Source organism: Grampus griseus (genome assembly GCF_964374135.1).
Source record: "Grampus griseus genome assembly, chromosome: 14".
NCBI classification, from domain to species: Eukaryota; Metazoa; Chordata; class Mammalia; order Artiodactyla; family Delphinidae; genus Grampus; species Grampus griseus.
The window spans coordinates 8,600,280-8,628,147 of NC_139008.1; the positions used below are offsets into that span (position 1 = coordinate 8,600,280).

Below are 27,868 nucleotides of genomic sequence, written 5' to 3' on the forward strand. Positions count from 1 at the left end.
CAGATTGGTGGTTGCCAGAGGTGGGGCTGGGGGGTGGCGACTGCAATGGGACCTGGGCAGTGGAGGGGGGGGGCGCTTTCTGGGGTGTGGAGTGTCCTGTATCTTGACTGCAACACTGGTTACACAACTGCACACACCTGTCAGGATGCATCAAACTGTACACTTTAAAAAGGTGACTTTTACTGCATGTAAATTACACCTCAATAGACCTGACCTCCGAAAGAGAGACTTAAAAGATTCGGTAGTCAATTGCAATGTGTGGGTTTAGATCCTGAATTAAAAAAAAAAAAAAAAGGTTAAAAAAAATTGATCAGTCACTCAGGGAGCTACGAACAATGCCGGCTGAGTATCCAATGGTACTGAGACATACTGTGAACTTACAGGGGTGGGAGGACAGCTCTGTTAGGTTTAAAAAGGGGAGTCTCTGCATTTGAGAGGACTGAAATATTCTCATAGTTCATATTTCCACATAATTTCATAGGAAATATTTCCAATTTCCTATGAAATCATGATTTCTTTATTCATAATTCATATGAATTATAGGATTAATTATGAAATTATATGCTTGCTCTAAGATAATCCAGCAACAGTGGGGAAGGGGAAGGAAGCAAGACTGGCCAGGAGCGGACAGTTGTTGAAACTGGGTGACAGGTGCAGGAGTTCCCTCTCCTATGCTCCAGCTTTGGTGTTTGCTTGCAGCGTTCCATAATAAAAAGCTTTGTTTTTCTTTAAAGCACTCAGGCGCTGCAAGTGAAGCAGACTGCAGGGGGGTGGGGGGCTGTGAGCAGAGCCGAGGAGGACAGCTAGGGCTGGTTGGGGGCACAGGCTGTGGTGCAGGCCCCATTTGGAAGGGTGGCCCCGCTCAGCCTCAGCCCCCGCTGGCAAGTGTCACGGTGGGCTCCGTGGGGTCAGGTCCTCTGTTTTGTTTTTTTTTTCCAAATGAAGCTATAAGTGACTTTTATGTGGAATTGCCAGGGTTTTCAATGTTCTAATTTAAAAATTAAAAAAATTTTAACATAAGCCACACCCAGACCGTGAGCTAGTTTGCCTTAGAGGCAGACACACGTGCTGGTTTAGCATTTACTAATTCAACAGCCTTTCTCTGAGTATCTTCACTCCGACAGGCCCTGCACAGAGCCAGGGACCCAGACAGGAATGGGATGCTCCCTCTGCATTACGGGAGACAGAAATAGAAACAAATTCCCACCCAGCCAGAAGGGTGTTGCATTACAGGCACGAACAATGCGCCTCGGGCCACAGAGAGGCTCCCTGAGCTTCAGACTCCTCTGGGAGCCACCATCCCCCGGGGCTCCCTTCCATCAGGAGCTGCCCTGGCCCCAGTGCTCTGCCCAGAGGTACACGCTGAGCAAAGCCTGAGGGGCCAGTGGGAGGAGAGATGAAAGAGCGACTTTTAAAATGATTATGATTAAGAGAATGCGCTGCTCGTGACTGCTCCTCTTTAACCAGTGTTTAATTGCTATGATAAACCATTCAAAAGACCTCCCCGGGGGATAAAATCATGTTCACTGATTAGAAGGCTCAATACTGGAAGATGCCAATTAATTTATAGATTCCACCCAATCTCAACTAAAATCCCAGAAGGTTTTTTTGTTTGTTTTGGTGGACTTTGACAAGCTGATTCTAAAAGGTATACGGAAATGCCCAGGGCCCCAAAAAAGCCAAGAGAATCTTAAAAGAGAACAAAGCTGGAGGACCTGGACTACCAGTGACCAAGTCAAGAGTTGCTGTAAAACCACAGAAAGCAGAACATGTGGTGTTGGCGAAAGGACGGAAAACAGATCAACAGAACAAGCAGTCTAGAAATCAACCCCCAGCTATACAGGCACCTGATTTATATCTTCAGGGATGCTTCAGTGCAGTGAGAAAAGAATAACCCTTTTCAGTAAATGGTGCTGGGTCAAGTGGATGGATAACCACAGGAAAAAATGATTTTCGAAGCGCCTTGACAATTTGCTGATACCAAAATCAATTTCAGCTGGATGGCAGATCTAAGGATAAGAACTATAAGAGTGAAGCTGCTAGAAGAAAATACAAAAGAAAAGCTTCCTGACCACAAGATAACAGTTCTTAAACTGAACACCAGAGCATTAACCATAAAGGTGAAGGCCAACCAAAAGGTTGACAAACTGGGCCAGTTTAAGGCAACAACTTCTGATCACAAAAAGACACTGAAGAGAGTAAAAAGGCAACTATACAGAAAGATATTGACAATACATAGATATCTAACAGGGGACTCAGATCTAGAATATATAAAGAACTGTAACAAATCAACAAGAAGGCCAATAGCCCGACAGGAAAAAAATGGGCCAAGTCACAAAAGATACCTCAGTGGCCAATAAACATATGAAAAGGTCACTGGACATAAGAGAAATGCAGTTAAAACAATTACCACCACATGCCCATTAGAATGGCTAAAATTTTATTTCATTTCATTTTAATAAAAAAAAAATTTTTTTGGCTGCACTGCACGGCTTGTGAGATCTTAGTTCCCTGACCAGGGATCAAACCTGGGCCCCTGACAGTGAAAGCATGGGGTCCTAAGCACTGGACCACCAGGGAATTCCCTAGAATGGCTAAAATTTTTTAATTGACAAAAATAAGTGTTGCTGAGGATGGGCAGCAACTGAAACCCCACATGCTGGGGGTGGGACTGGATGCTGGAAAACTGGCTGTGTCTAACAGAGCTGCACATGAGCCTTCCCTCTGACCCCCAACTCCACATCCAACACATACCCAACAGAGCCACGTCCACATGGGAACCACATCCACACGGGAACCACATCCACATGTACTAGGATGTTCCCTGCAGGACTGCTGGTAACAGTGCCCTAGGCTGGAAGCAACCTAAAGGGCCATCATGATGGGAATGAATAAATTACAGTTTATTCCCACAACAGAACATCATGCAACAATGAGAACGAGAGAACTACGACTACACACGACATGGAGAAATCTCAGAAAGAATGGCCAAACACTACATATCCCGGGACACAGACAACACTCGTCTATGTCACGAGGAGTCAGGAGAGTGGGTGACCTGGGGGTGGTGGGATTGGAGGGGGAAGAGGGGTCCTTTCTTACATGATTCTATCCGTTTTGTGACAAATAAACTGTGTGCTTATGATCTGTATACTTTTATGTCTGCCTGTTATGTACTTCAGTACTTCAGTAAATAGTTTATGAAAAAAACCCAGGAGGCCTTCCAGAACTGACCTCCCTCTAAGCCCTCCCTGGGCTCCTGAGGTTCTGAAGCCAAATCCGGCCTGATGGTGAGGGCCCCAGAGGCCAGCGTGCCTGGGAGATTCACTTGTGAGCACAGGGACTCCTTCTGAATCCCCTGCACCTGTAAGTTCAGGGTCAGGGGGCTGCAGGTGTGTGTCCTATGCTTGCTGCTCAGACACAATTGTTCCCATTGGCTTGGTTTTTAAAAAACATCCATGCCCCAAGGTTTGGACTCACCATCCCAGGTGGTGAAGGCCTGAAAAGGCCTTAAAAGACCAACTAGAAGCCACTGGGGGTTGTGGTGAGAACTGATACAACCCTGGGCGCGTACTGTCCCCACACTAATCACCCTCCACTGACCTGCTGGGGTAAGGGAGGCACCGTGCCATGGCCAAAACCACCTGTGTTCACTGAAAGTACAAGTGGGCAGGGACAACAGTGCGGGATTTCTAGCAGGAGGTGGCGGCCACCATCTAGCTGGTGGCCCAGATGTATCAGCTAAGTGACCACTCTGAGTCTCAGTTTTCTCATCTTTGAAATAGGGATATTAACTACCTCTTAAGAGATGGAAGGCAGCATGGCAAAGCAGGGAAAACAGGGGGTGTGGAGTTTGTAGATCTGGGTTCAAAAGGCAGCTCTGCTACTTGTGAGTTAGGTGGCCTCGGGCAAACTCCTCAATCGCTAGTGCCTCAGTTTCCTCCTCTGCAAAATGGGGTAATAATGGTGTTCTTGGAGGGCTCCTGTAAGACTGGATATGGTATTAATAATAAGAATAGGTACTTCCCTGGTGGCACAGTGGTTAAGAATCCACCTGCCAATGCAGGGGACACAGGTTCGATCCCTGGTCCGGGAAGATCCCACGTGCTGTGGAGCAACTAAGCTCGTGAGCCACAACTACTGAGCCCACGTGCCACAACTACTGAAGCCTGCATGCCCTAGAGCCTGTACTCTGCAGCAAGAGAAGCCACCGCAATGAGAAGCCCACGCACCATAAAATACATACCATTGGAGGGCTCCAGGACCTGGGCAAAGAGCTCTACGACAGCTTATGCCGTTTAATTTTTACAACCCTACAAGGTAAGTTCTATTATTATCTCCAATTTACAGTTGAGGACACTTCAAAAGATACAGTTGAGACTTCAAAAGATTAATGTCATATTAAGGGCAAATGTCATATGGCTAATACATGGTAGAGTCAGGACTCAAACCTTCATTACCCAGTGTCAGGGCCTAGAACGTAACCACTGCACTATAACAGTTTCCCTGTACAGTGTACACGTAGAACCCCTGGCCATGGGGTATTCAACATGATATAATAAGGGATGAGAAGCGGATTTAAACATACAGGGTTAAAATTTTAAGATTATGAAGAGGGAAATATTGCTTCAGCATCCTGGCAAGGAGAAACAATTAGAATCCACAAGATACAAGTCCAGGAGTTCTGCTTCAAGTCCATCTTGCAAGGCCAGAGATCTTGGGGACGGGGAGGCTGGCGGCCCCATGCTCTCCTGCGGCTCAACCTCGCTTGGGGATGGGGGTGGGGACACACCTCCATCCCACAGACAAGGAAACGCAGGGCTACTGTAAACTGGGCTCTGGACGCTGGCCCCCTTATCCCGAGTGCCATATCTTCAGCAAAACTACTTTGCCACACCAGGAATGGACCTGTCCAGCCCCGAGAGAACAGGCTGGACCCTGCTCACCTGCCCAGCCTCCCAGCTTCCCTCTGGCCCTCTGCTGACAAAGTCCTCGAAGCCTCGGGGTGTGGCCCTCCTCCAGCAGCACACCTTCCCGATCCCTCCAAGGGGAAATTCCTTCTTGGAGTCCCCAGAGCCAGTGTGTCCCGGCTGCCTGGCCTCTCCCTCCATCATGAGCGATGAGGCCGTCCCCCCGCACCGAGTGGGCACTGCTGTCGCAGAGGCCCTGATTAGATCATGCACGCGAAAGCATTTCACAAACCATTTTTCAAAAGTATCTTTCAATGTCCTGACTTCTCAGCCTCTTTAATGTAAAGGCCACCTTTGCATACGTGTAGCGCCCGGCGTAGTGCTTGGTACGAGACACTTTCTGACACAAAGACTAAGCAGCTGCCTTGCGGCAGGACCAGGGCTAGGTGACATCATAACCGTCACCCACAAGAGCCTTCATTTAGGGTTACTGACCTCCGGGGAGGGGAGAGGGCCTGGAGGCTGAATTAATCCCCAATGGTCAATGATTTAATCAATTATGCCTACATAACAAAACCTTCATAAAACCCCAAAAGGATGGGGTTTGGAGAGCTTCGGGGTTGCCGGACACATGGAGGTGCTGGCAGGGTGGCACCCCAGAGGGGGCATGGAAGCTCTGTGCCCCTTCCCCACACCTTGCCCTACGCTGATGACCTTTAATGCCCTGAGCCTCAGGTTACCTGTCTGTGCAAGGTGCCTTCTACGCAGAATGGTTCCTGTGAAGCCTGAATAAGAAACAGGTATCAAAGGACCCTGAACACTGTGAAGTGCAGTGTAAACATAAGGGATTACGAAGGTGGCTCCAAAGCAGAGTCCATCAATAAGGCAAAACCCAAGACGCAGCCCAACACGGTACGAGAGACCCTGCAGCTCTCAGCCGGCTCGCTCCTGCCCAGGCACTGCTGGGATGGCAGAGATGTGCTCTAGAGGGATCCTGAGCGAGTCACTTACGTGGTCTGAATTCTGGTGAACTCGGGGACTTCGTCTTTCTTCTTCCTGAAGAGGAACCAGTATGTCAGGAGACCCACAATGAGGGAAAACATGATCATGTCCGTCGTGCTGAAAAGGGACACTTCTTCAGCCACCGTGTCAGATGCGGTGGCGCCAGCCTCCACACTGGAGTCTCCCATGTTGATCGAGAAACTGTTGGGAGTTAGAACGACAGCCGTCAGCAGGGTCCATCTGAGGCCTGCTGGGAAGCCCCCTGAAGGCTTTGGTCTGGGGCTCACGCCCCAAGGGCTGCAGCAACTAGCAGAGCCTCGGGGCAGCAGCTGCAGCCTTGGACCAGGACTAAGAGAGCACGTGGCCTGCACGGTGCCTGCACAGCCCTGGGCACACCTGGGTGCAGCCTACGGCTAGAACTAGGACTGGGTCCCCTGCGAACACAGAGAACGGAAGCCACAGCCTCCCTGTACCAGCATTCTCCGGCCCCACAAGGACACAGCAGAGGCACTGCTTCCACACGACAGAGGTGCCGCTTCACAGCAAACCCTTTCCCCAGCTGTGTGGCAGGCCTGGGATGCCCCCAACCCTGCACATTCCAAAGGTCTTCAGGACTGGCCCTTGGATGGCTCCAAGGAAATCACCCCTGAGGCCACGGAATGTGCCGCCTGATAAAGTGTCTCCATACACCTGAGACCTTGGGTCATGCACGTAGCTTATGCTAATGATGTGATTTAGGGGAGCACCTGGGGCTCTGAGTCACATCACACTGGTGTCGCCTCTGGGGTGCTGGAGACTGAGGAGGTAAGCTTAGGCACTTGGGCGCCCGATGCCTCCAAGACTGACCCCCAATAAAAAACCTGGACACCAAGGCTCAAGTGGGCTTCCACACGAGGCTGCTGGGAGAATCAAGCACCGTCGCGTGACTCCAGGGCAGAGGACAGCCGGAAGCTTCTGCCTGGCTCCTGCTAGACTCTGTCCTACGGAGTCTTTCTTTTGCTGATTTCAGTCTGTTTCCCTCTGCCGTAATAAACCGTGACTGAGAGTAAAACAGCTTTTCTGAGTTCTGCAAGTCCTGGTGAATCACTGAGCCAGGGGGTGGTCTTTGGGACCCCAGCACACCAACCTACTTAGCTCCGTTGCAGGGTGCTCAACTGGTCCTTCCACCACTGAAACCTGGCGGGTATGTAGATATGAGTCAACAAAGACCCGAGGTGAGAGGACCTAAAACCCCAGCAGCACATTTCTGCCTCTTATCACCGAGGCTGGGCTCAGCTCTGGAGTTGGCATTGTGCCCTGTCACCGAGTGGGTGGCTCTCACTGTAACCAGGCTCCAGACTCGGTCAGGAATGCCTTAGTCACAGCTCTGCAACTCGGGCAATGGGAGATTACTTCACATCTGACTTCCCTTAGCTGTCACCGCCTCCAGGAAGCCACAGGGTGGGCCCTGCAGCAGAGCACCCTGTCATCCGAGGGCTGGGCATCAGTCCTGCTGACCTGTGCAACCTGCCAGGAACAGGCCATTCAGGACGGCCCTCAAGCCTGGCTCTTGGCTTCGTTATTAATCTGAGGGGCTTTCCTCATGCTGAGTTCCTGAGTCATGTCAGCTTACACCCTTTTGCGATATCTGACGTTTAAGGACAATCTTAATTCTAGTGCCCAGAGAGTACTGTCTATATTTAAGCATTAACTTATAAACACACTGAATATTTATTCAATGTTAGTCACATCTTTCTATCCAACCCTGGTGGTGGCACTGTCATCTGGCCCACAAGCCTACTGCCATGGAGAAGCAGAGGGGAGGGGACCTGTCCCACATGATCTCAGAGCCCGCCTGGAAGCCTGGGGGTTCCGGGCGGGGCTGATGTGCTGACTCCGGAGAGCCCCCAGCTGGCGCCCCTCACATCGCAGCAACGACCGCCCGCTCCCTGTCCGGCCACCTTTCTGATTCAGGCCGCCCGGCCCCCTTACTTTACCGAGGGGTGACTGATGCCCACCAAACGAAATGACTGTTTCTTGACACGCGCGCAGTCGACCACAGCAATCAGAGGAGAAAGCGCAGCCCTGGAGGAGGCGTCTAAGGCGACGGCGCGCAGAGCAAGGGGAGCTGCATGGCGGCCTTCCCACACACCCGACCCTGCGAGAGGCGCCTAACGGGCTGCTCTCCACACAGTAGCCAGAGGGAGGCTTTGAAAAAGTCAGACTCTGTCACCTCCCTCATCAAAACCCTCAAATGACTTCATATCATACTCAGCACAAAATCTAACGTCCTTAACGTGGTCGATTAGTCCCATGCGATCTCGCCCCTGGGTACCACTCCCACCCCGATTCTCACTGCTCTCCCCTTTCCTCACACTTCACGGTCACGGTCACGCTGGCCTCCTTACTACTCCTCAAGCCTCCGGGCCTGCTCGTACCCCAGGGCCTTTGCACATGTTAATACGGCTACCTGGACTCTCTTCTAGTTACCTGCAGGGTTCTCTCCCTTGCTTCATTCAGGTCTCCGCTCAGAGGTCACCATCTCAGAGAGACCTGGCCTCGCTATAGTATCTTGTCATTCTCCCTGCCCTTCCCCACTCATAGCCCTGATCACTACCTGACATTATATTATACGTTTTCCCCACTGGCCATCTCCCTGACTACAGGGTCAACCCACAAGGGCAGATAATGAGCATCAGGTATAGCAACTGAGTAGAACTGTTCAATGAATGAGCATCAGATTCTAGAGTAGCTGGGCTGGCAAAGCGTGGCATACAATTATGGAGCGGTTTTAGATTCTGGAAAGCACAACACAGACACGTGATTACAATGCAGTTTGTGAGGCTATGTTCACTCTTCTCCCCTCTCCCTCTGTCTCGAACAGCTGACTTGCTGCTTCCTTCAGAATCCCAGGCCTCTCCCTTTGAGCTCAGAATCAGGACACCACGAATTCCTGCCCCACTGCAGAGATGACCAGGCGCTGCGCACAGGCAACGTGACTGACCCCCTGCAGCAGCCCCTCACCAGCATGCTGGACACGCCAGCACTCAGACCTGAGGTCTCCACAGACCTGAGAATGTCCCCAGCAGCTTTAACTCTGAGGTCAGACAGACAAAAGCTGAAGAAGGGCAGTGGAAAGGACCCTGGAGAACATCTGATCTACAACCGGGAGTCGGAGGGTCCAACGGGTAAGCAGCTCACCCAAGCGGCAAACTAGAAAGGAGCGCCAGCTTCCCAGGGGAGGGCTGTGCTCACTACCCATTTAAGTGGGGAGACTGAGTGGACACGTGTATCTGTGTCAGAGGCACCTCTGTATCTGGCACATGGTGGGAAGGAAGGATTGGCAGGCTGGCAAGAAGGAAGTCAACCTGGGAGGAAAAACCTTCACCCTATGCTTCCCACTAGGATCGGAGCAGCGTGCATGGGGGCTGAAGCCAAGAGCAAGCTGTTAAACCATCATCGTCACGTTGAAGTGCACACAAACACGCCTACCCATCTCTCCAGCCGGCGTCACTGCATCCCTGCCCCAGGGCCTTTACATGTGCCTGGCATGCTCCCCCTCTACTTGCTTCCTATTCAGTCTTCAGACCTCGGCTCAACCGTCACTTCCGGGCATCACACTTTCCTGGCACAGCGCTTGGCACATAATCTAGTGCTCCGTAACTCCCCGTGGAATGAATGAAGGGAGTCAGTGAATTCACTACAACACACAGAATGTAAAATTTGCATGAACCACTATGTGAAGCCTGCAGATTGAAAAGAACTTTGGGACTGGGAGTGTGCCTGTGCCTCCAGGACACAGGTTCCCAAACTTTCTCAGCTCATGGAATCCCTGACATTTCAGCGAAATTTTCATGGTATCCCTAGGCCAAGAGAAATACCTAATCGTTCCATTTAGGAGTAGTTAGATCCAAACAACCCCTGAAAACCCAGCTTTGCAAAGACACAAAGTATCAAAAGGAATGTAGAAGATCAAAGGAATGCAGACGATCCCACATTGATACTGAGAATCACCCCAAGCTGCACCAACGGGGACAGACGTGGACTCTCCCTGAGCACCTCTGGGCGCCGGCTGTGGTGCCTTGAGGCACCTCGGTACAGTCTGGGAAACAAGACTCTGTGACATAAAATCACTCTCTTCTGCTGTGTGAAATATTCTGATGGGAAAATTTTGACCACCCTGCTTGGTGAGTGTCCCTCCATTTCAGGTGTGGTAGGGTGACCATGAGACAGTCTGAGGTCCCCACAGGCCCTCCCAGGAGCCTCTGGGAGCCCTGTGTGATCCTTCTGCCCATTAATCATCCATTCTTTTACACTTAGTGGAAAGGAGGAACGCCAAACACTACAGAGCTCATGGGGCCCAAAGCAGCATTTGTCAGCAACAGAAAACCAACCAACCAACCAACCCAAAAGGGCCGTGAGCAAGTAGAGTACGTTCTTAACTAGACCAGGCTCTTGCCACAGCTCTGCCTCCAGCTGTGCAAATCCCTTACTTGGCAGTAGGCGTTCGTGTCCTCATCTGTAAGGTTAGGCACAGAAAAAGGGGGTACATCAAAAGACTAGCCAAGTAGGTCTCGCCCACCCCAAACAGAGCAGGTCTGATTCGATCTTTTATTACAAAGTAGGTCTGTAAGTAGGTTTTCACTTTTATCATAAAGACAATGTACATTTGGAAACGGGCATAGATAGATAGATACATAAGATAGGTAGAGAGACAGGGGCTATTCTTCCTGAATTTCACTGATTAGCCAGTTCCCACTGATGCTGAAGGTCAAAGGCAGCCACTCCAGTCCCCAGGCAGCCCGACACCCTGCAGAGCAGGGCGGACAAATTGCTGGTCGCCCAGGCCAAGAGCATGATGGGAGCTTTGTCAGCTTCTGAAAGGGCGAATGAGGCAAGAACAGAAGGGCTCTTTCTCCATCGGACTGTTTACAACACTGGGGCGTAAAATCATCCTCCAGGAAGTATTTGTGGCTTTGCCTCCGCTGTACGTAACTTCTGGTCAGTAAATGACTGATCAACCAAGCTGGCACTGACGTCACAGTGAGCCGGCCATGGATGCAGCAACAGGAGGGAAGGAAGCCAGCGAGTAAGACAGTCGGCCCCTTTAGCAAGCACAGAGCCCAGGCGAACAGGCACTGCCACCTCCAGGCAGCCCAGACCCCCCAGCTGCAGTGGGAGCAGGGCCTGCTCAGTCACAAAACTCGTCCATGGTTCAGTGGCTTTAAGACAGGGGAAACTCCTCAGGGAAACCAAGCCTGCTCTTGCCTAACAGCTCATCCTCCATGGCCTGAGAGATACTCAGGGGAAAGTGCCTCCCCAAGGCAGCCTGCTGAGAGCACTGCAGCTGGCACACATTCCCCTCTGTTGTCCACCTCGTCAATCACCTGAACCGAGACAAGACAGTGCGGCTTTCTTTGAGTTTATCCTGTTTAGAAGTCACTCAGCTTCTTGAATCTGTAGGTTTAGGAACTCTTCAGCCATTATTTCTCCAAATACGTTTTCAGCCCCACCCTCTTTCTCTTCTCCTTCTGGGACCGCGATGACATACATGTGTTTTGTTATTAGTCCCACAAGTCCCTGAGGATCTGTTCAGTTTTATCAGTCTCGTTTCTCTCTGTGACTCAGACTGGGTAACTTCTATTGTTCTATCTTCAAGTTCACTGGTGACTCCCTCTGCCGTCTCCATTCTGCCATGGTACCATATACTGAGTTGTGGTTTTCTTTTCTTTTTTTATGTTATAGTATTTTTCAGTTCTAAGATGTCTGTTTGGCTCTCTTTATATCTTGTATGATTGTCTCTTCTCACTCAAGTTGAGATTTTCCTAGTTCTCACTATGGTGATTTTAAAAATTGTATCCTGAACATTTTGGGTATTATAACACTCTAAATCTTATTTAAATTCTCCCTTTTGTCAGGCCTCTCCCACCATTGCGCTGGTGGGAGATGCAGGGCACCAACTCATTGCTGTGTAGGCATATCCCAATGGTTTCAACACCACGGGGAGGCCAGGCGTAGGGGAAAATGGAGCTCTGAGGAAGAAGAAGGTCAGATAGTCCAAACAGTCAAAGAAGGGTCACCCAGGGGCCAACCTCTGAGCAGGGTGATGAAAAGTGACCAGGTTCCAACAGTCAGGTAAAGGAGGTAAGAGTTGGGACTTCCCTGGTGGTCCAGTGGTAAAGAATCCGCCTTCTAACGCATGGGACGTGGGTTCAATCCCTCGTCAGGGAACTAAGATTCCACAAGCCGCAGGGCAACTAAGCCCGCGAGCCACAACTACTGAGCTCACATGCCTCAGAGAGAGAGCCCGCGTACCACAAACTACAGAGCCCACACACAACTAGAAAGAAGCTCGTGAGCCACAATGAAAAGATCCCGATGCCGCAGTGAAGACCCAATGCAGCCAAAAGAAAAAAGGAAAAGGAGGTAAGAGTCGTTCCAGACAGAGGAAGCACATGCCAAGGTGTACATGATAAAAGAGCAGTAGTTACAAGAACCTAGTGTGACTCAAGAGTGGCATGAGGAGATGCATGTATGGGTAAAAGGCTGGTGAGGAAGAGAATGGCCTTTAAAAACAGATTAAGACCAGTTTGCAAAGGGCCCAGGAGCCCTCTACGTGTCTAAAGTCTTTGAGCCCTGGTTGGAGATGATGACAGGGCGAGGGTGTGGCATGATGAGAACCATGTCATAGGGTGGTAACCCTGAACAGTGGTCACACCCAAAGGATCAATGCAGACATGGAGCTATGACCAAGGCATCCTAGACTAGAACACTCTCAGGCCAACATTCTATGCAGATGCCCAAATGCCCCAGCTGACGACCTCTCCCCCACTTAACAGGGCTTACGGGTGGGATGTGGAGACGCATGACTGGCACTGTGTCTGATGCAATGACGTGAAAGAGGAAGGCAGCCAGGCGAGCTGGATCTGTGAAAGCATGACTTGGCGAGAAGCAGGCAGAAGACCTAGCATCACTCAGCACAAATGGAGCTGACAAAGCCCCACAGGCGCTGACCACAGGAACTGCAGCCGGTCGTGGGCAGCCACGTGGGCTTGTTTCTATCAGCCTCTCTGGGGCCCCAGCCACCTGGCCTCAACTCCAAGTGGGGCAAACCCACAGATCCCCTAAGGCAATGTACTCTGGGGCATTCTGAGGGTATAACTTAGTAACCCTACTAAAAGTTAGCACAAGGCAATTTATGGGTACAAGAGACTGCACAGGAGTTCTGTGAGATAATAGAAAAAATATATATATATACACACATATATATATATGTATACACACACACACACACACACACACACACACACATATATGTCTCTGCCCCCAGTCCCTGGCACAGAGCTCCTAAAACTCTTGTAATTTCCTAAGTGATAAGAGCACTTGGAGCATCTTTTGTTCAAATACAGCTCTGGGTGGGCTCCTGCACAGGGGCTGGTTACCAGAAAGCCCAAGCCATGAATAGAAGCTTGGAATTTTCAGTCCCTGCCTCCACCCCTTTCTCTAGAGAGGGGAGAGGGGCTGGAAATGGAGTGAACAACTGATCATGACTACATGAGGAGACCTTCCTAAAACCCCAGAAGTGTGGGGCTCAGAGAGCTTCCAGGTTGGTGAGCACATCCATGTGCCTGGAGAGTGACCCTCACACTACAGGGACAGAAACTCCTGGGTTCTGGACCCTCCCAGACCTCGCTCTATGTATCTTTTCATCTGGCTGTTCATCTGTATCCTTCATCATATCCTTCAATAAACTGGTAAACATAAGTGAATGTTTCCCTGAGTTCTGTGAGCTGCTCTAGCAAATTCACCAAACCCGAGTAGCAGGCTGTGGGAGTCCACATTTACAGCTGATTGGTCAGAAGCACAGGTGACAACCTGGACCTGTGACTGGCATCTGAAGCGGGGTGTGGGGAGCAGTCTTGAGGGACTGAGCCCTTACCCTGCGCGGTAACGGAGGACAGAGGTTCACACACTCTCCAAGAAGAACTTTCTGACAAAAATATGTAGAAAGAAAATGAGCTGTTGTGAGGCGTGGCCCCCCACCTCCATCACTGGGGATGTGTCAACACAAGGCTAGGTGAACTGTGCTTAATGACAGAGTGCCTGCCACCCCAGGGGCCTGGGACACAGACCTGCCAAAGTAATGATCATTAAACTGAACCGGCTGATTGGTGACGATGCTAGGAGGAAAAACCGCTAGTCTCTGACCTGAGTTAATACTCCAACACTGATTCCTGGACCTTCTTTCCCTGAGCGTGTTGAAACACACACACAAACACACACACACACACACACACACACGCTTCTAGTTCATGTTAAACAAGAGCAGCTATGGAAAGTGAAAGCAGACAATGACGCTGTGACACGTGGTCCGTGGCACATCCTAAGGACTCAGGAAATAGGAAGAGAGACGGGGAGCCACACAGCAGACTCTGAAAAAAGGGGGAAGTACTAACTCTTCCGATTAAGAAACTGGTCCCAAGAACAGTCCGTGCTTCCCACAGAGCCTGGCTTTCGGCTTTTAAGGAGGAGCATCTTCAGGGGTAAATGAGTCTCTTAGCCTCCAAGCACACGGCCATCATGTCTGTATGATATCTTTTCAAACCCAACTCCCTCTGCACAGACACAAGTGCTGCTCCCTGATGGGACTTCACTGCTCCTTCTGGCCCCAAGAGGAAGGACTTGGTAAACCGGGGCAGGGAAGGAATGCCTGCCTCAGGCCTCCTGGACCAGGCACCTCGACAGCCCTTTGTGCCCCGTGATTCCAGTGATTTCTTTTGTGCCTGTACAGCCTCTAGCGACAGGGGACTCAGCACCTCCCATCCCAGTCTCACCCCACTCAAATGGTTATCTTAAAGGATGAAAGGTCAGGCAGAAGCTGACTGCCCACAGAGCTGCTTTCTCTCTAGAGTTTTCTTTCATTTTTTCCATATATAAATACATCATACACACGCATCTACATACACTCATTAACAAAAATAGATAAAACGTATTCTACTTTGTAACACAGTTTTTCACGTTGCTAAAGAATCCTTTATAATGATATTTTCTTTGGCTGCCTGACGGTCCACTGATTTGACGTACCATTATGACGTACTTTCCTATTCTACGTTTATTAAAATATTTTTGAGCACTTAAATCTATATGGGCAACAGAGAGAAAAGATAAAAACATGGCCCGGCTGTGCAGCAGTGCGCAATCTGGTCAAGGAAGCACAGAAGACACTGCGGTCAAATGTGAGAAATGCTATAAAATCACTGTTTACAAAGTGCTGTGGGGACAGAGGGGAGAAGTGAGGAGCTGCTCCAGGGAAACGCGGGCACACTGCACACAGGGATGATTTTGGCAGGGTCGTCTCCAACTTCTCACTCTGAGTAACAGATGCACAGGTGCCCATGTAAGCAGGCACGGGGCCTGGCACTTTTGGGGTGTACATCAATGTCTCAGCCACTCTACATGGAAATTACTATTATCTCCTTATAACGATGACATCAGTACTCAGGTGGGTTTGAGTGGTTTGCCTGAGGTCACACAGCTGGTGAGGGGTGCAGTTTGAATTAAAATGTGTCTGTTACTGACGTCCATTCTGATTTCTTCCCTAAATACTATTAAGAAAAGTATCTTTAAACAAAAATCTTTCTCTTAAAAAAAAAAAATCTTTGGGGACTTCCCTGGTGGTCCAGTGGGTAAGACTCCGTGCTCCCAATGCAGGGGCCCGGGTTCGATCCCTGGTCGGGGAACTAGATCCCGCATGCATGCCGCAACTAAGAGTCTGCATGCCACAACTAAAGATCCCGCATGCCCCAGTGAAGATCCCGCGTGTCGCAACTAAGACCCGGCGCAGCCAAAATAAATAAATTTTAGGACTTCCCTGGTGGCGCAGTGGTTAGGAATCCGCCTGCCAGTGCAGGGGACACAGGTTTGAGCCCTGGTCCAGGAAGATCCCACGTTGCCGCGGAGCAACTAAGCCCGTGTACCACAACTACTGAGCCTGTGCTCTAGAGCCCGCGAGCCACAACTACTGAGCCCGCATGCTACAACTACTGAGCCTGCGCTCTAGAGCCTGTGCTTCTCAACAAGAGAAGCCACCGCAGTGAGAAGCATGTGCACCACAACAAAGACCCAACACAGCCAAAAATAGATAAATAAAATAAATTTTAAAATTAAAAAAAAAAATTAGGGCTTCCTTGGTGGCACAGTGGTTAAGAATCCACCTGCCAATGCAGGGGACACGGGTTCAAGCCCTGGTCTGGGAAGATCCCACAGGCCACGGAGCAACTAAGCCCATGTGCCACAACTACTGAGCCTGTGCTCTAGAACCTGTGAGCCGTAACTACTGAGCCTGTGCTCTAGAGCCCACGAGCCACAACTACTGAGCCTGTGTGCTACAACTACTGAAGCCTGCACGCCTAGAGCCCAATATCTGCAACAAGAGAAGCCATCGCAATGAGAAGCCCATGCACCGCAACAAGGAGTAGCCCCCGCTCACCACAACTAGAGAAAGCCCGCGCGCAGCAACTAAGGCCCAATGCAGCCAAAAATTAAAAAAAAAAAAAAAAATTAAAAAAATCCTTAAATTCTCGACTAGATTTGAATTCTTAGAACTCTTGACACATACATTGCTCTCAAATAGATCAATCTCAGGCAGAATGATCAGGAAGAAAAGAAGACATAAATCACCAATATAGGGAATGAAAAAGAGGACATCAATAGATTCTATAGACATTAAAAGGGTAATATGGGAAATTACGAACAGCTTTATGTCAACATTTGATAACTTAGATGAAATGGACAAATTTCTTAGATACAAACTGTCAGAGCTCATTTGAGAAAAATAGATAAGCTGAAGAGCTCTCTAAAAGAATTCAAATTACTAGTTAAAACCTTCACCAAAAGTGAACTCCAGGGGGCTTCCCTGGTGGCCCAGTGGTTGGGGGTCTGCCTGCCGATGCAGGGGGCGCGGGTTCGTGCCCCGGTCCGGGAGGATCCCACGTGCCACGGAGCGGCTGGGCCCGTGAGCCGTGGCCGCTGGGCCTGCGCGTCCGGAGCCTGTGCTCCGCAACGGGAGAGGCCACAGCAGTGAGAGGCCCATGTACCGCAAAAAAAAAAAAAAAAAGTGAACTCCAGGAGCAGACAGCTTCACTGGTGAATTAAATTAAACATTTAAGGAAGAAATTATACCAATTCTGTACAAATTCTTTCAGAAAATAGAAGACTTCCCAACTCTTTTATGAGGTATGTATTACTCTGATACCAAAACCAGACAGCAACAGTACAAAACAGAAGGCTACAGACCAACATGCTTCGTGAACACAGATGCAAAAATTTAAACTATTAGTCAATCGAATTCAGCAATATGTAAAAAGGATACTATGTCATGATCAAATGGAGTTTTCTCCAGGAATACAAGGTTAGTTCAATATCCAAACATCAATGTAATTCACTATATAAACAGGTTTGTAAAAAATCCACCTGATCATCAATGGATGGAGAAATTCAACATCTATTCATGATGAAAAAATTCAGTAAACTAGGAATAATAGGGAACTTCATCAACCTGATAAAGAGTCATGGACATGTTATTATAATAATAGTAGTACCCACTTCACTGGGTTATTGTGAGGATTAAACAAGCTGAACTTGTAAAGGGTTTAGAACAGTGCCTAGCACAGAGTATGTGCTGTAATAAATGTAGCTGTTACTACTATGAAAAATTCTTTGAACAACAAGAAGTAAACAAGAAGAAGTATTAAGTACCCATAGACATGAAAAAGAATGAACTATTGCACGCAGTAACACAGATGAATCTCACAGACGTAACACTGAACAAGGGAAGCTGAACACAGGAGAGTACCTTATTGTAGGATTCCATTTATAGTTGAACTTCAAGAAAAGGCAAAAAGTCTACGGTGATAGAGGTCAGAACAGTAGTTACCTTTGGGTCAAGGGTCATAAGTGGAGGAAGAGGTACAAGGGAAGGTTCTGGCATGCTGGATTATGTGCAGTACCTTATCTGTGGTGGTAGTTACAGGGGAGTTTATCTACGTAAGAATTCATCATTAAAGATCGTGCTGTCTATAAGTATATACACTGTATGTAAGTCACACTGCAAGATAAGTATCCACAATACAACAGCATGGGTACTATGGCCCAATGATGTAAAAATATTCATGTATGTACATACATAAGATGATATGTGAAAGGATTACCAAAATATTATCTCAGGGGTGAGATTTTAATTTTATCCCCTACTTTATTTTTATTTTATTATTATTAGTTTTAAAATAAATAAATTTATTTATTTATTTATTTTTGGCTGTGTTGGGTCTTCGTTGCTGTGTGCGGGGCTTTCTCTACTTGTGGCGAGCGGGGGCTACTCTTCATTGCAGTGCGCACGCTTCTCATTGCAGTGGCTTCTCTTGCTGCAGAGCACGGGCTCTAGGCATGTGGGCTTCAGTAGTTGTGGCACGTGGGCTCAGTAGTTGTGGCTCAAAGTCTCTAGAGCGCAGGTTCAGTAGTTGTGGGCACACAGGATTAGTTGCTCTGCGGCATGTGGGATCTTCCCAGACCAAGGCTTGAACCCGTGTCCCCTGCATTGGCAGGCGAATTCTCAGCCACTGCTCCACCAGGGAAGCCCCCCATTTTATTTTTAATGTATTACTTGCTTCTTTTAAAATAATGGCTATTTATCTAATCAGAAAAATATCTTTAAAGCTGTTTTCTTATGGGGAAAAAAAAAGGCCCAGATCCTTGGGTCTGGTGACTCTCTTCTTGAACTGTGCCTCTCACTGAGCCCAGCACTGCTTGTACCAGCCCCAAACTGGATGCTTTGTTTTCCATTCCAAGTAATGGAATGCTATGCAACAGTTAAAAAATAGTTACGTGGAGCTAATGGTACTCTCATTGCAAGACTGACAAAATATATTAAATAAAAAAGCAAGTTATATTTTCATTAGGAAACCGTTAATGAAATAAAAGAAAAATTAGGTATTTCTCCAGAAATATGATCCAGGAAGATATATACAATAGTGATTTCCTCTAGGAAACACCTAGAATATGATTGGGGTGTCTAAAGGGACCTTTGCTTTGTCTGTTCTTTATAAGGAGATGGTTGGTATTCATGTGTTACTTCTGAAGTTAAATACATGCGAGCTGGATTTCTTACTGCTGAAGGAGGGAGGTACAAATATGGGAAGAGAGACTGGGGAATGAACGCTGTGGGGCTGGACTGAAACTGCAGATATCAGAATACACAATGGTCTCTTAATATATAAAGATGGACATAGAAATGCATATGTTTTGTGTGTATTTCCTAGTTTTGTCTGCTGAGAGGGCATAGAAGTAATGATACCCTAAGAGCAAGGAGCCATCAAGCACCCAAATCTTGGTTTCTAAACATCATTCTCCATCCAAAGAAACCAGGGCTCTTTGGAGAGATGGCTGACTGGAGAATAAGGGCAGGAAAAGTAGTGGATGAACCTGGATCACCTTGCTGTGCACCAAAGGGTAAGGAAGGGCTTGAAGAATGACAGGTACATGGCTAAAGAACATAAGAGTCTACATGAGGGGGTTCCCACTGGGAAATCTGGGACAACTTGAGCATTAAAATAAACACCGTCAGCAACAGACTATAACCCAAAGGATAGAAGAATAATGCAAGAGTCAATACTGCTATAAACACATAAATGAATAAATAAACACATCGGTGAGAAAGGAAAGTTCTTCCTTAGAGTAGAAAGTGAGCTAACAAATGCAGAAAGAATGAAGGGCTTAGAAAATCACCAGTTGGCAACCACCATAGTAATAACTTTCAGACAAGAATCATGAGTGCTAAAACCTGTGGGTAAAAGTCTGACGAGAAGCTATTGATTCCATCCGAAAAAAACCAGAACTTCCTGGTGGAGAGCCTGGCTAACACCACCATAACCAAGGGATCAAAGTCCAATACTGGGACAAGGACAAAATACCATTTCTGTGATATTCCCTAAAAAACATATAATCTGAATCTTATCATGTGGAAACATCAGACAAATCCACACTGAGGGACATTCTATAAAGAGATGGCCTGACTTTTTGAAAAATGTCAAGGTCATGAAAGATAAAAAAAGACGGAGGCACTGCTCCAGATCAAAGGAAACTGAAAAGTGGTTACAGTTCAGTGCAATCTTGGACCAAGGGAAAAATAAAAAGATTTTTTTTTTTTTTGCTATAAGACACATTAATGGGAAATCTGAATAACTGCTATGATTAGACAACATAGTATATCAATGTTAATTTCCTGATATTGATTATTATACTGTGGCTATGTAAGAAAGTGCCCTTGAATTTTAGAAAAGAAACACTGAAGTACTTAAGAGTAATCCCTATGTCCATATGTACAACTTATTCTCAAAAAGGTCAGGACAAGACATGATAAAAAGAGAGAGAGACACGCATTGGCGAGGATGTGGAGAAAAGAGAACCCTCGTGCACTGTTGGTGGGAATGTAAACTGGTGCTGCCGCTGTGTAAAACACTACGGAGGTTCCTTAAAAAACTAAAAATAGGACTACCATATGATCCAGCAATCCCACTACTGGGTATTTTCCCAAAGAAAATAAAAACACTAATTTTAAAAAATATATGCACCCCTCTGTTCACTGTAGCATTTTTTACAACAGCCAATATACGGGAGCAACCTAAGTGCCCATCCATAGATGAATGGATAAAGAAGAGACGGTATATGTATAAAATGGACATTACTCAGCCATCAGAAAGAATGAAATCTTGCCATGGATGGACCTAGAGGACACTGTGCCAAGGGAAATAAGTCAGACAGAGAAACAAGTACCATATGATCTCACTTATATGTGGAATCTAAAAAACAAAACAGAAATTGACTCAGATTCCGAGAACAAACAGGTGGCTGCCAGAGGAGAGGGTGGGTGGAGGGGGGATGAATGAAATAGCTGAGGGAAATTAAGAGGAGCAAACTTCCAGTTACAAAATTAACTAGTCACGGGGACGAAATGCACAGCATGCGGAGCAGAGCCAATAACACTGTGATGTCTTTGCACGGCGACAGATGGCAATTAGACTTATCATGATGATCATTTTGTAATGTATAGAAATATTATGTAATGTATAGAATATGTCATGCACCTGGAACTAATATACACCTATAGGTCAATTACACTTCAATTTTAAAAGACAGAGAGAGAGAGTATAAGGTAAAATGGTAATATTTGGGGAATCTGCATAAAGAGTATTCAAAAATTCTTTGCACTATTTTTTGTAACTTCTCTGTGAATCTGAGACTATTTCAAAATAAAAAAGTTAAAAATAAATACATGTCGGGCTTCCCTGGTGGCGCAGTGGTTAAGGATCCGCTTGCCAATGCAGGGGACACGGGTTCGAGCCCTGGTCCGGGAAGATCCCATATGCCGCAGAGCAACTAAGCCCACGAGCCACAAGTACTGAGCCCGCGAGCCATAAGTACTGAGCCCACGTGCCACAACTACTGAAGCCCCACGCCTAGAGCCTGTGCTCCGCAACAAGAGAAGCCACTGCAATGAGAAGCCGGCACACTGCAACAAAGAGTAGCGCCCGCTCGCTCCAACTAGAAAAAGCCCACGCACAGCAACAAAGACCCAACGCAGACAAAAATAAATAAATAAAATAAATAAATTTAAAAATAAATAAATACATGCTTACTGAAGAAAATATGCTAAATTTAAAACCATAAAGTTAAAGAAAACATAACCCAAACACCTATTTGTTTTTGTCCCACCCATTTTTACGTGTATATTGTAAAATATATTTATTTTTAACATTATTGGTTTTATACTACATATAATCTTGTCCTGCTTTTTTCATTTATTAAATTGCGAAGCTTAAAAAATCTCAAATGTTCTTCCAGCCTACGAATATAGAGCACCTTACTGGATATTTTCACTATTGTAAACAACACCACCATAAACAAGATGACTGATATCTTTTCAAGATAAATCTTTGTGCACCTCTGATTATTGAGTTTCTGAATATATCTTAGAAATATTTCCGAATCAAAGGGAATAAATATTTTTAGGATTCTTGACTCACTGTCAAATTATTTTCCAAAAAGCAATTTATTTTCAACGTTTCTCTGCAGCCTTCCCTCTGCAAGACATATTGCTAACCTGGGGAGGTGAGAGTAACCCACAAATCACTGCATCCCCAGAAGCCTGGGAGGGAAGCAAGGTAAAAAAACAAAAACATGGGGACTTCCCTGGTGGTGCAGTGGTTAAGAATCCACCTGTCGATGCCGGGGACACGGTTTGAGCCCTGGTCCGGGAAGATCCCACATGCCGCGGAGCAGCTAAGCCCGTGCGCCACAACTACTAAGCCTGTGCTCTAGAGCCCATGTGCCACAACTACTGAAGCCCGTGCGCCTAGAGCCTGTGCTCCACAACAAGAGAAGCCACTGCAATGAGAAGCCCGCGCACCGCAACGAAGAGAAGCCCCTGCTCACCGCAACTAGAGAAAGCCCGCGCGCAGCAACAAAGACCCAACACAACCAAAAATAAATAAAATCGATTCTTTAAAAAACGAAAACAGAAAAACCCCTACATATAAGAATCAATAAGCACTCCAGGGAGGCCAGAACACCTGTGCCCCAGAAGGACGGGCAAAGAGAAGAAACTGGAGAGATGGATGTATAGACAAGATGGGCCCTCTTGGGCTTCCCTGGTGGCGCAGTGGTTGAGAGTCTGCCTGCCAATGCAGGGGACACGGGTTTGAGCCCTGGTCTGGGAGGATCCCACATGCCGCGGAGCGACTGGGTCCGTGAGCCACAACTACTGAGCCTGCGCGTCTGGAGCCTGTGCCCTGCAACGGGAGGGGCCGCAGCGGTGACGGGCCCGCACACCGCAATTAAGAGTAGTTCCCACTTGCCCCGACTGGAGAGAGCCCTCGCGCAGAAATGAAGACCCAACGCAGCCAAAAATAAATTAATTAATTAATTTTAAAAAAAAGGAAACTGCCTACGGGTTCCTGTTCTTAAAAAAAAAAAAAGATGGGCCCTCTCCGCCACGGAAACCATACCCAGTAAAGGAGACCCTCTGTGGTAATAAGTGGGAAAGGTGTGCAGCGGGAGGTGCTGGCCCAGGGTCACAACCACACACCAACCTGGGGACCACAGCCTGGAGACACACTAGTTCCACCTCTCAGCTCTCCTCCTGCTGTGAGTTACTCATCACCTGCTCCTTAGTCCCCTGAGCCTGCCGCGGTGTGATGGCTGGAGGGGAGACCATCAAGGCAGAGCAGTGGGTGACTCGGAAAGAAAGAACCAGAGTCCTGGGAAAGCAGTCTGGGTGACTCCCAGAAACTCCTAGATTTCCTTAAGAGTTTAGAGAAATATGGTCTGGAGACACCCAAAGGCTCTGGAGAAACCCGGCCTTTACGGAGAGGAAAGTAAGCATCTGGGTTCTGACGTCTAGAGCTCCCAGAGTCTGTCCCATCCCGCCTTTCAGGGAACCTGAGCCATCAGAGGACTCATCCAGAGACCTGCCTCAGGCTGAGCTGCAGTGGAAGGACCACCACCCCTCCCTCCCCCACTGCCCTGCCCCCAGCCCCTGCCAACAGGAGCACGTTGAGTTTCAATTCATCACCTTTCAACCATTCTTGATGGGCTCACCTTGACTTACATCTGGGTCCTTATACCTGATGCAATACAAGTCCTCTAACTAAAGGGATGGAAGGTCGGGGGGTGGACACAGGCCCCAGAAGCTACTGAGAGGAGACAGGAGACGATGCCTGGCAGAGGGCAGGTCAGAAGAGAGCTCGGAAGGTCTGAAATGACTCAAAAAGGCACAGCAACAGATCTTCTGGGCTTTAAGAACACACAGGTTAGGACTTGGAACCCCTGCCAAACCCCAGTGCGCCTCTGTCCGCATTTTTCTACCATCAGCAGACAAGGTCAGCTCAGTCTTTGTCAACTTCCACCGGCCAGAATGGAAAGGTGATGGCCCCTCTATCCAAACTCACCTGTCTGCTCTGGCATGAAGAGTAACCTGTCCTTGTTCCAAACCATCTTAACAGGAAAATAAAACAAAACAAAATAAATAAAAACCTACCTACCTTTATTTATTTATTCCTTCACAATGATAGTATTACATCAAATTTCAAATTTCCAAACGCCTCCATTTAGTATCCCCTAGAGAAAGGGAGTGACTACTTTTTTTTTTTTTTAATCATCTGTTGACTCTGGAAATGTGACTCTACTTTTCAGTCATATCATAGGAAACCAAGACCACTTTCCGAAAGTAATATTCAAATTTCAACTAAAAATCATGAGTTTTCTAACTAGAAGTGGTTTCACAGAGAAGGGACCATAACATTGAGGGGAACCAAAGAGCCCCATCTTTTCTTTGATTTCTCTCCACTCCACTGGATTATAAAACAGAAAACCTGGAGCAGGGGGACATAGTGAAAAGGGTGTGGGACTTGGCAGCAGTTCAGAGAACCGAACTTGGGGACCGGCTTGACCACCACCTTAGCAAATTACTTCTCACTGAGCCTCAGCCAACAAGGTGGGCTTTTAATCCCTGTTTGGCCTTTGCACAAATGATGCTTGTGGAAGCATTCCGCAAAGTATCCTAGAAATACTGATGGTGATGTTGATTTGAACACAACTGTCCAAAGTGAAATCGCCTTGAGGAGAAACACTCCACTCATATCAAGAGTGGCTCTTCCACGTTCATCAGGTAGGTCACGTGCCCAGCACCCTGCCACCTAAACGGGCGAAGACAAACTAGGTCAGGGGATGTCCCCTGCCCTTCTATGGAAAGAGACGAGACACACAGTTACTTCCTTGCCAAAATGAACAGTACAGCTCACGGTTGGGCAGAGGCTGGCTTAGGATGGCTTCTTGATGGGAGAGGGTGCAAAATGGCAGAGATGGGGGCGGGCGGGGGGAGAAGAGGATCCAGAAGAGCCTAAAGGGAAAATGGGGGCACAGGTCTAAAGAAAAATAAAAACGAGTTCAAAATTGCTCTGCCACTTACAGTTCTATGACTTTGGGCAAAACTCAACTTCCCTCAGCTGCTTTCCTATCTAAAATGGAGAATCATCATCACTGATAACTCTGAAAGGGCTACTGGGAGGATAATATGGGTAAAACTGCACAGAATGCATGGTAGGCGCTCAAAGAACCTTGGTGGATTACTTCTCTCTCCCATTCGTATTCTTCAGGGCAGAAGCAGGTTAAAATAAGCCATGTCAGGACTTCCCTGGCGGTCCAGTGGTTAGGACTCCGTGCTCTCACTGCCGAGGGCCTGGGTTCAATCCCTGGTTGGGGAATTAAGATCTCACAAGCTGTGTGGTGTGGCCAAAAAAAAGCTGTGTCCTCTCTGCATCTACTGTGGGGATGAAGCCCAGTTTTAGCAGACTATTAACACTCCAGAAAACGTGGACATCACTCTGAAGGGACACACGGTTATTGTGAAGGGCCCCAGGGGCACCCTGTGGAGGGTCTTCAATCACATTAATGTAGAACTCGGCCTCCTTGGAAAGAGAAAGAGGCTCCGGGGTGACGAATGGTGGGGAAACAGAAAGGACCTGGCTATCGTTGGCACTATCCGTAGTCACATACAGAACACGATCACGGGTGTCACACGGGGCTCCCGTTACAAGGTGTGGTCTCTGAACTCTCACTTCCCCGTCCACACTATCATTCAAAAGAATAGTCTTCTCGTTGAAATCCAAATTTTCTTGGGCAAAAAATATATCCGCAGGGTTCGGATGAGGCCAGGCGTTGCATGTTCACTACCTCAAGCCCAGGAAGATGAGCTAGTTCTTGAAGGAAGTGGCAGTGAACATGTATCAAACTCAGCTGCTTGGATTCACGAGCCACAACAGTTAAAAACAAGGATACCATGGGCTTCCCTGGTGGCGCAGTGGTTGAGAGTCCGCCTGCCGATGCAGGGGACACGGGTTCGTGCCCCGGTCTGGGAAGATCCCACGTGCCGCGGAGCGGCTGGGCCCGTGAGCCGTGGCCGCTGAGCCTGTGCGTCCAGAGCCTGTGCTCCGCAATGGGAGAGGCCACACAGTGAGAGGCCCGCGTACCACAATCAAAAACCAAAAACCAAAAAAAACAAGGATATCAGAAAAATTTTTGGATGGTATCTATGTTTCTGAAAAAGGAACAGTTCAGCAGACTGATGAATAGGATCTAAGTTATCCAGCTACAGAAACAACAAGTCTGTGTCTAAGCTCAGGCTGCCATAACAAACACCACAGACTATGTAGCTTATACAACAGACACTTAATATAGTTCTGCAGGCTGGCAAGTCCAGTAGATCTACTGATCTACTGATTAGTCTGTTTAGATAAATATTTCACCCATTTTTACAGACACGTACTCGAAGACCTAAGGAACCAGAAAATCACTGAAAGTCCCACAGCCAGCAACTCAAAGAGGGAGATTTAAGGGTCATACGAGACCCTCTCTGTCACTTCCTGTCACAGCTCTAGTCATCGTCTACCTGCAGACGAGCAACGGGGTGGCCCAACTCCTGGCTCATCATCGTCCCGGTTGGTTCCCAGGCTGGCCTGTCACCCCAGGTTTGGCCAGCAGGAGTAGGTGCCCTTCAGCGAAGATGGAGTCTCTGCCGGGGGTGGGGGGATGGGATGGCGGGGGGGGGGTGGTGAGGACAGGAGCCGCACAAGGCTGCTGCAGCCAGCAGCTACACACAGTGATGGAGGCGCTGACGGAGGACGGCAGAGAGACACGTGGCCACGCACTTCCCAGGGGCCAGCTTTTATCATGCGGTCAGGCCAGACTGCCGTCAGGCTTGGGCCTTGGATGGCACTGTTTTGATCCCCAGCTCTGCCTGCATTTCGCCTTGACATTAGGTCACTGCCATGCGTTAAAGGCTGGTGTCAGTCAAGTGTGTCTGAGCACCAACTGAAGGTCATCTCCGCGATCTCTGCCTGCCGAGTCACACCATGCTTTTCAACGGTAGGATGTGGGCAGTGGGGTTATCGAAGTTCACAACAGAACAGCATGAGCGAGTCGGTAAGAACCAGACCCCATGGGGATAGAGGACTGTCTCATGGCGTCTGTAAAAGTGTCCACGATTATTACGCCACCCACACTAAACCAGGAGCTGCTGAGAGCTTTTGATTGCCTGACCATGTTCTCTTAGGGGGGGAGGAAGACAAAATGCTGGCCTGACATTACACCACGCTGTCACTTGAGGCAGGTACACTCAATCACTCGACATGCTCCCAGAGGCTGAGTTTAATGCTCTCGCTGACAGACAGGGCTGTGAACTCGGCTGCAGCCAGCAGTGGGGACACACTCGGGTCCCAGTGCATCGGCTGTGGCTTCGATTAGAAAAGACCCACATCACACAGCACGCATGAGGGAGGGGCTATGAGGACATGGGCCACAGCACCGGGGAAAGGTGTCTTCCTCCCAGCCCTGCCTTATGCCCCAAGTGATGTAATGCATAAGTTTACACGATGTCCAGTGGAGGCCAGGTGTCTCTGCCAGGCTCTTGGCCTCGTTAAGGGGACTTGGTGCTTCAAGCAGCTTTTTCCTTGTGATGCCACCAACTCAACATGTAACTTGCAGGGCTTCTGTGATGAGGAGAAGACTGGGAGGGATTGGTCCCAGACCTTAAACGCTTCAGGGCAGAGGGGACACACCATGCTCCCACTCACAGGGCGTTAGCTGAGGTTAACTTCCAGAGGGCTAAGGGATGGGAGGGTGGGGACAGAAATACGCCGTGAGCAGTGAATGTGTCTGCCGCAGGTGTGCACAACTTGCTCGAGGTGATGGGGACTCAGTAGCAGAACTAGTGAGAGTCTAGCTGCTCAAGGACTTGAGACCGATAAACCTGATTTTAAAAAATCGAGATATATTGGGAATTCCCTGGGGGCACAGTGGTTAAGAATCCGCCTGCCAAGGCAGGGGACACAGGTTCGAGCCCTGGTCCGGGAAGATCCCACGTGCCA

The 27,868-nt window shown here is 48.2% G+C and overlaps 1 protein-coding gene and 1 pseudogene across 4 annotated transcripts in view; one reads left to right on the plus strand and one right to left on the minus strand.

The window, feature by feature from the left end:
- The window catches only part of POR (cytochrome p450 oxidoreductase), a 67,103-nt gene that overhangs the window by 21,813 nt on the left and 17,422 nt on the right, over positions 1-27,868 (minus strand). For 2 of the 3 annotated variants that reach the window (XM_082670931.1, XM_082670930.1), the window contains exon 2: positions 5,922-6,113. The exons of the other annotated variant lie outside the window; for it this stretch is intronic. In XM_082670931.1, coding sequence (XP_082527057.1) covers positions 5,922-6,100 — 179 coding nt within the window. In that variant the 5' untranslated portion in view covers positions 6,101-6,113. The remainder of the gene's footprint in view (positions 1-5,921; positions 6,114-27,868) is intronic. 3 annotated transcript variants of the gene reach the window in all.
- LOC309832204 (large ribosomal subunit protein uL6-like) lies at positions 8,580-26,075 on the plus strand (annotated as a pseudogene). Its single transcript has 5 exons — positions 8,580-8,590; positions 8,859-9,079; positions 10,100-10,104; positions 25,295-25,795; positions 26,014-26,075. The product of its transcript is annotated as a large ribosomal subunit protein uL6-like (transcript).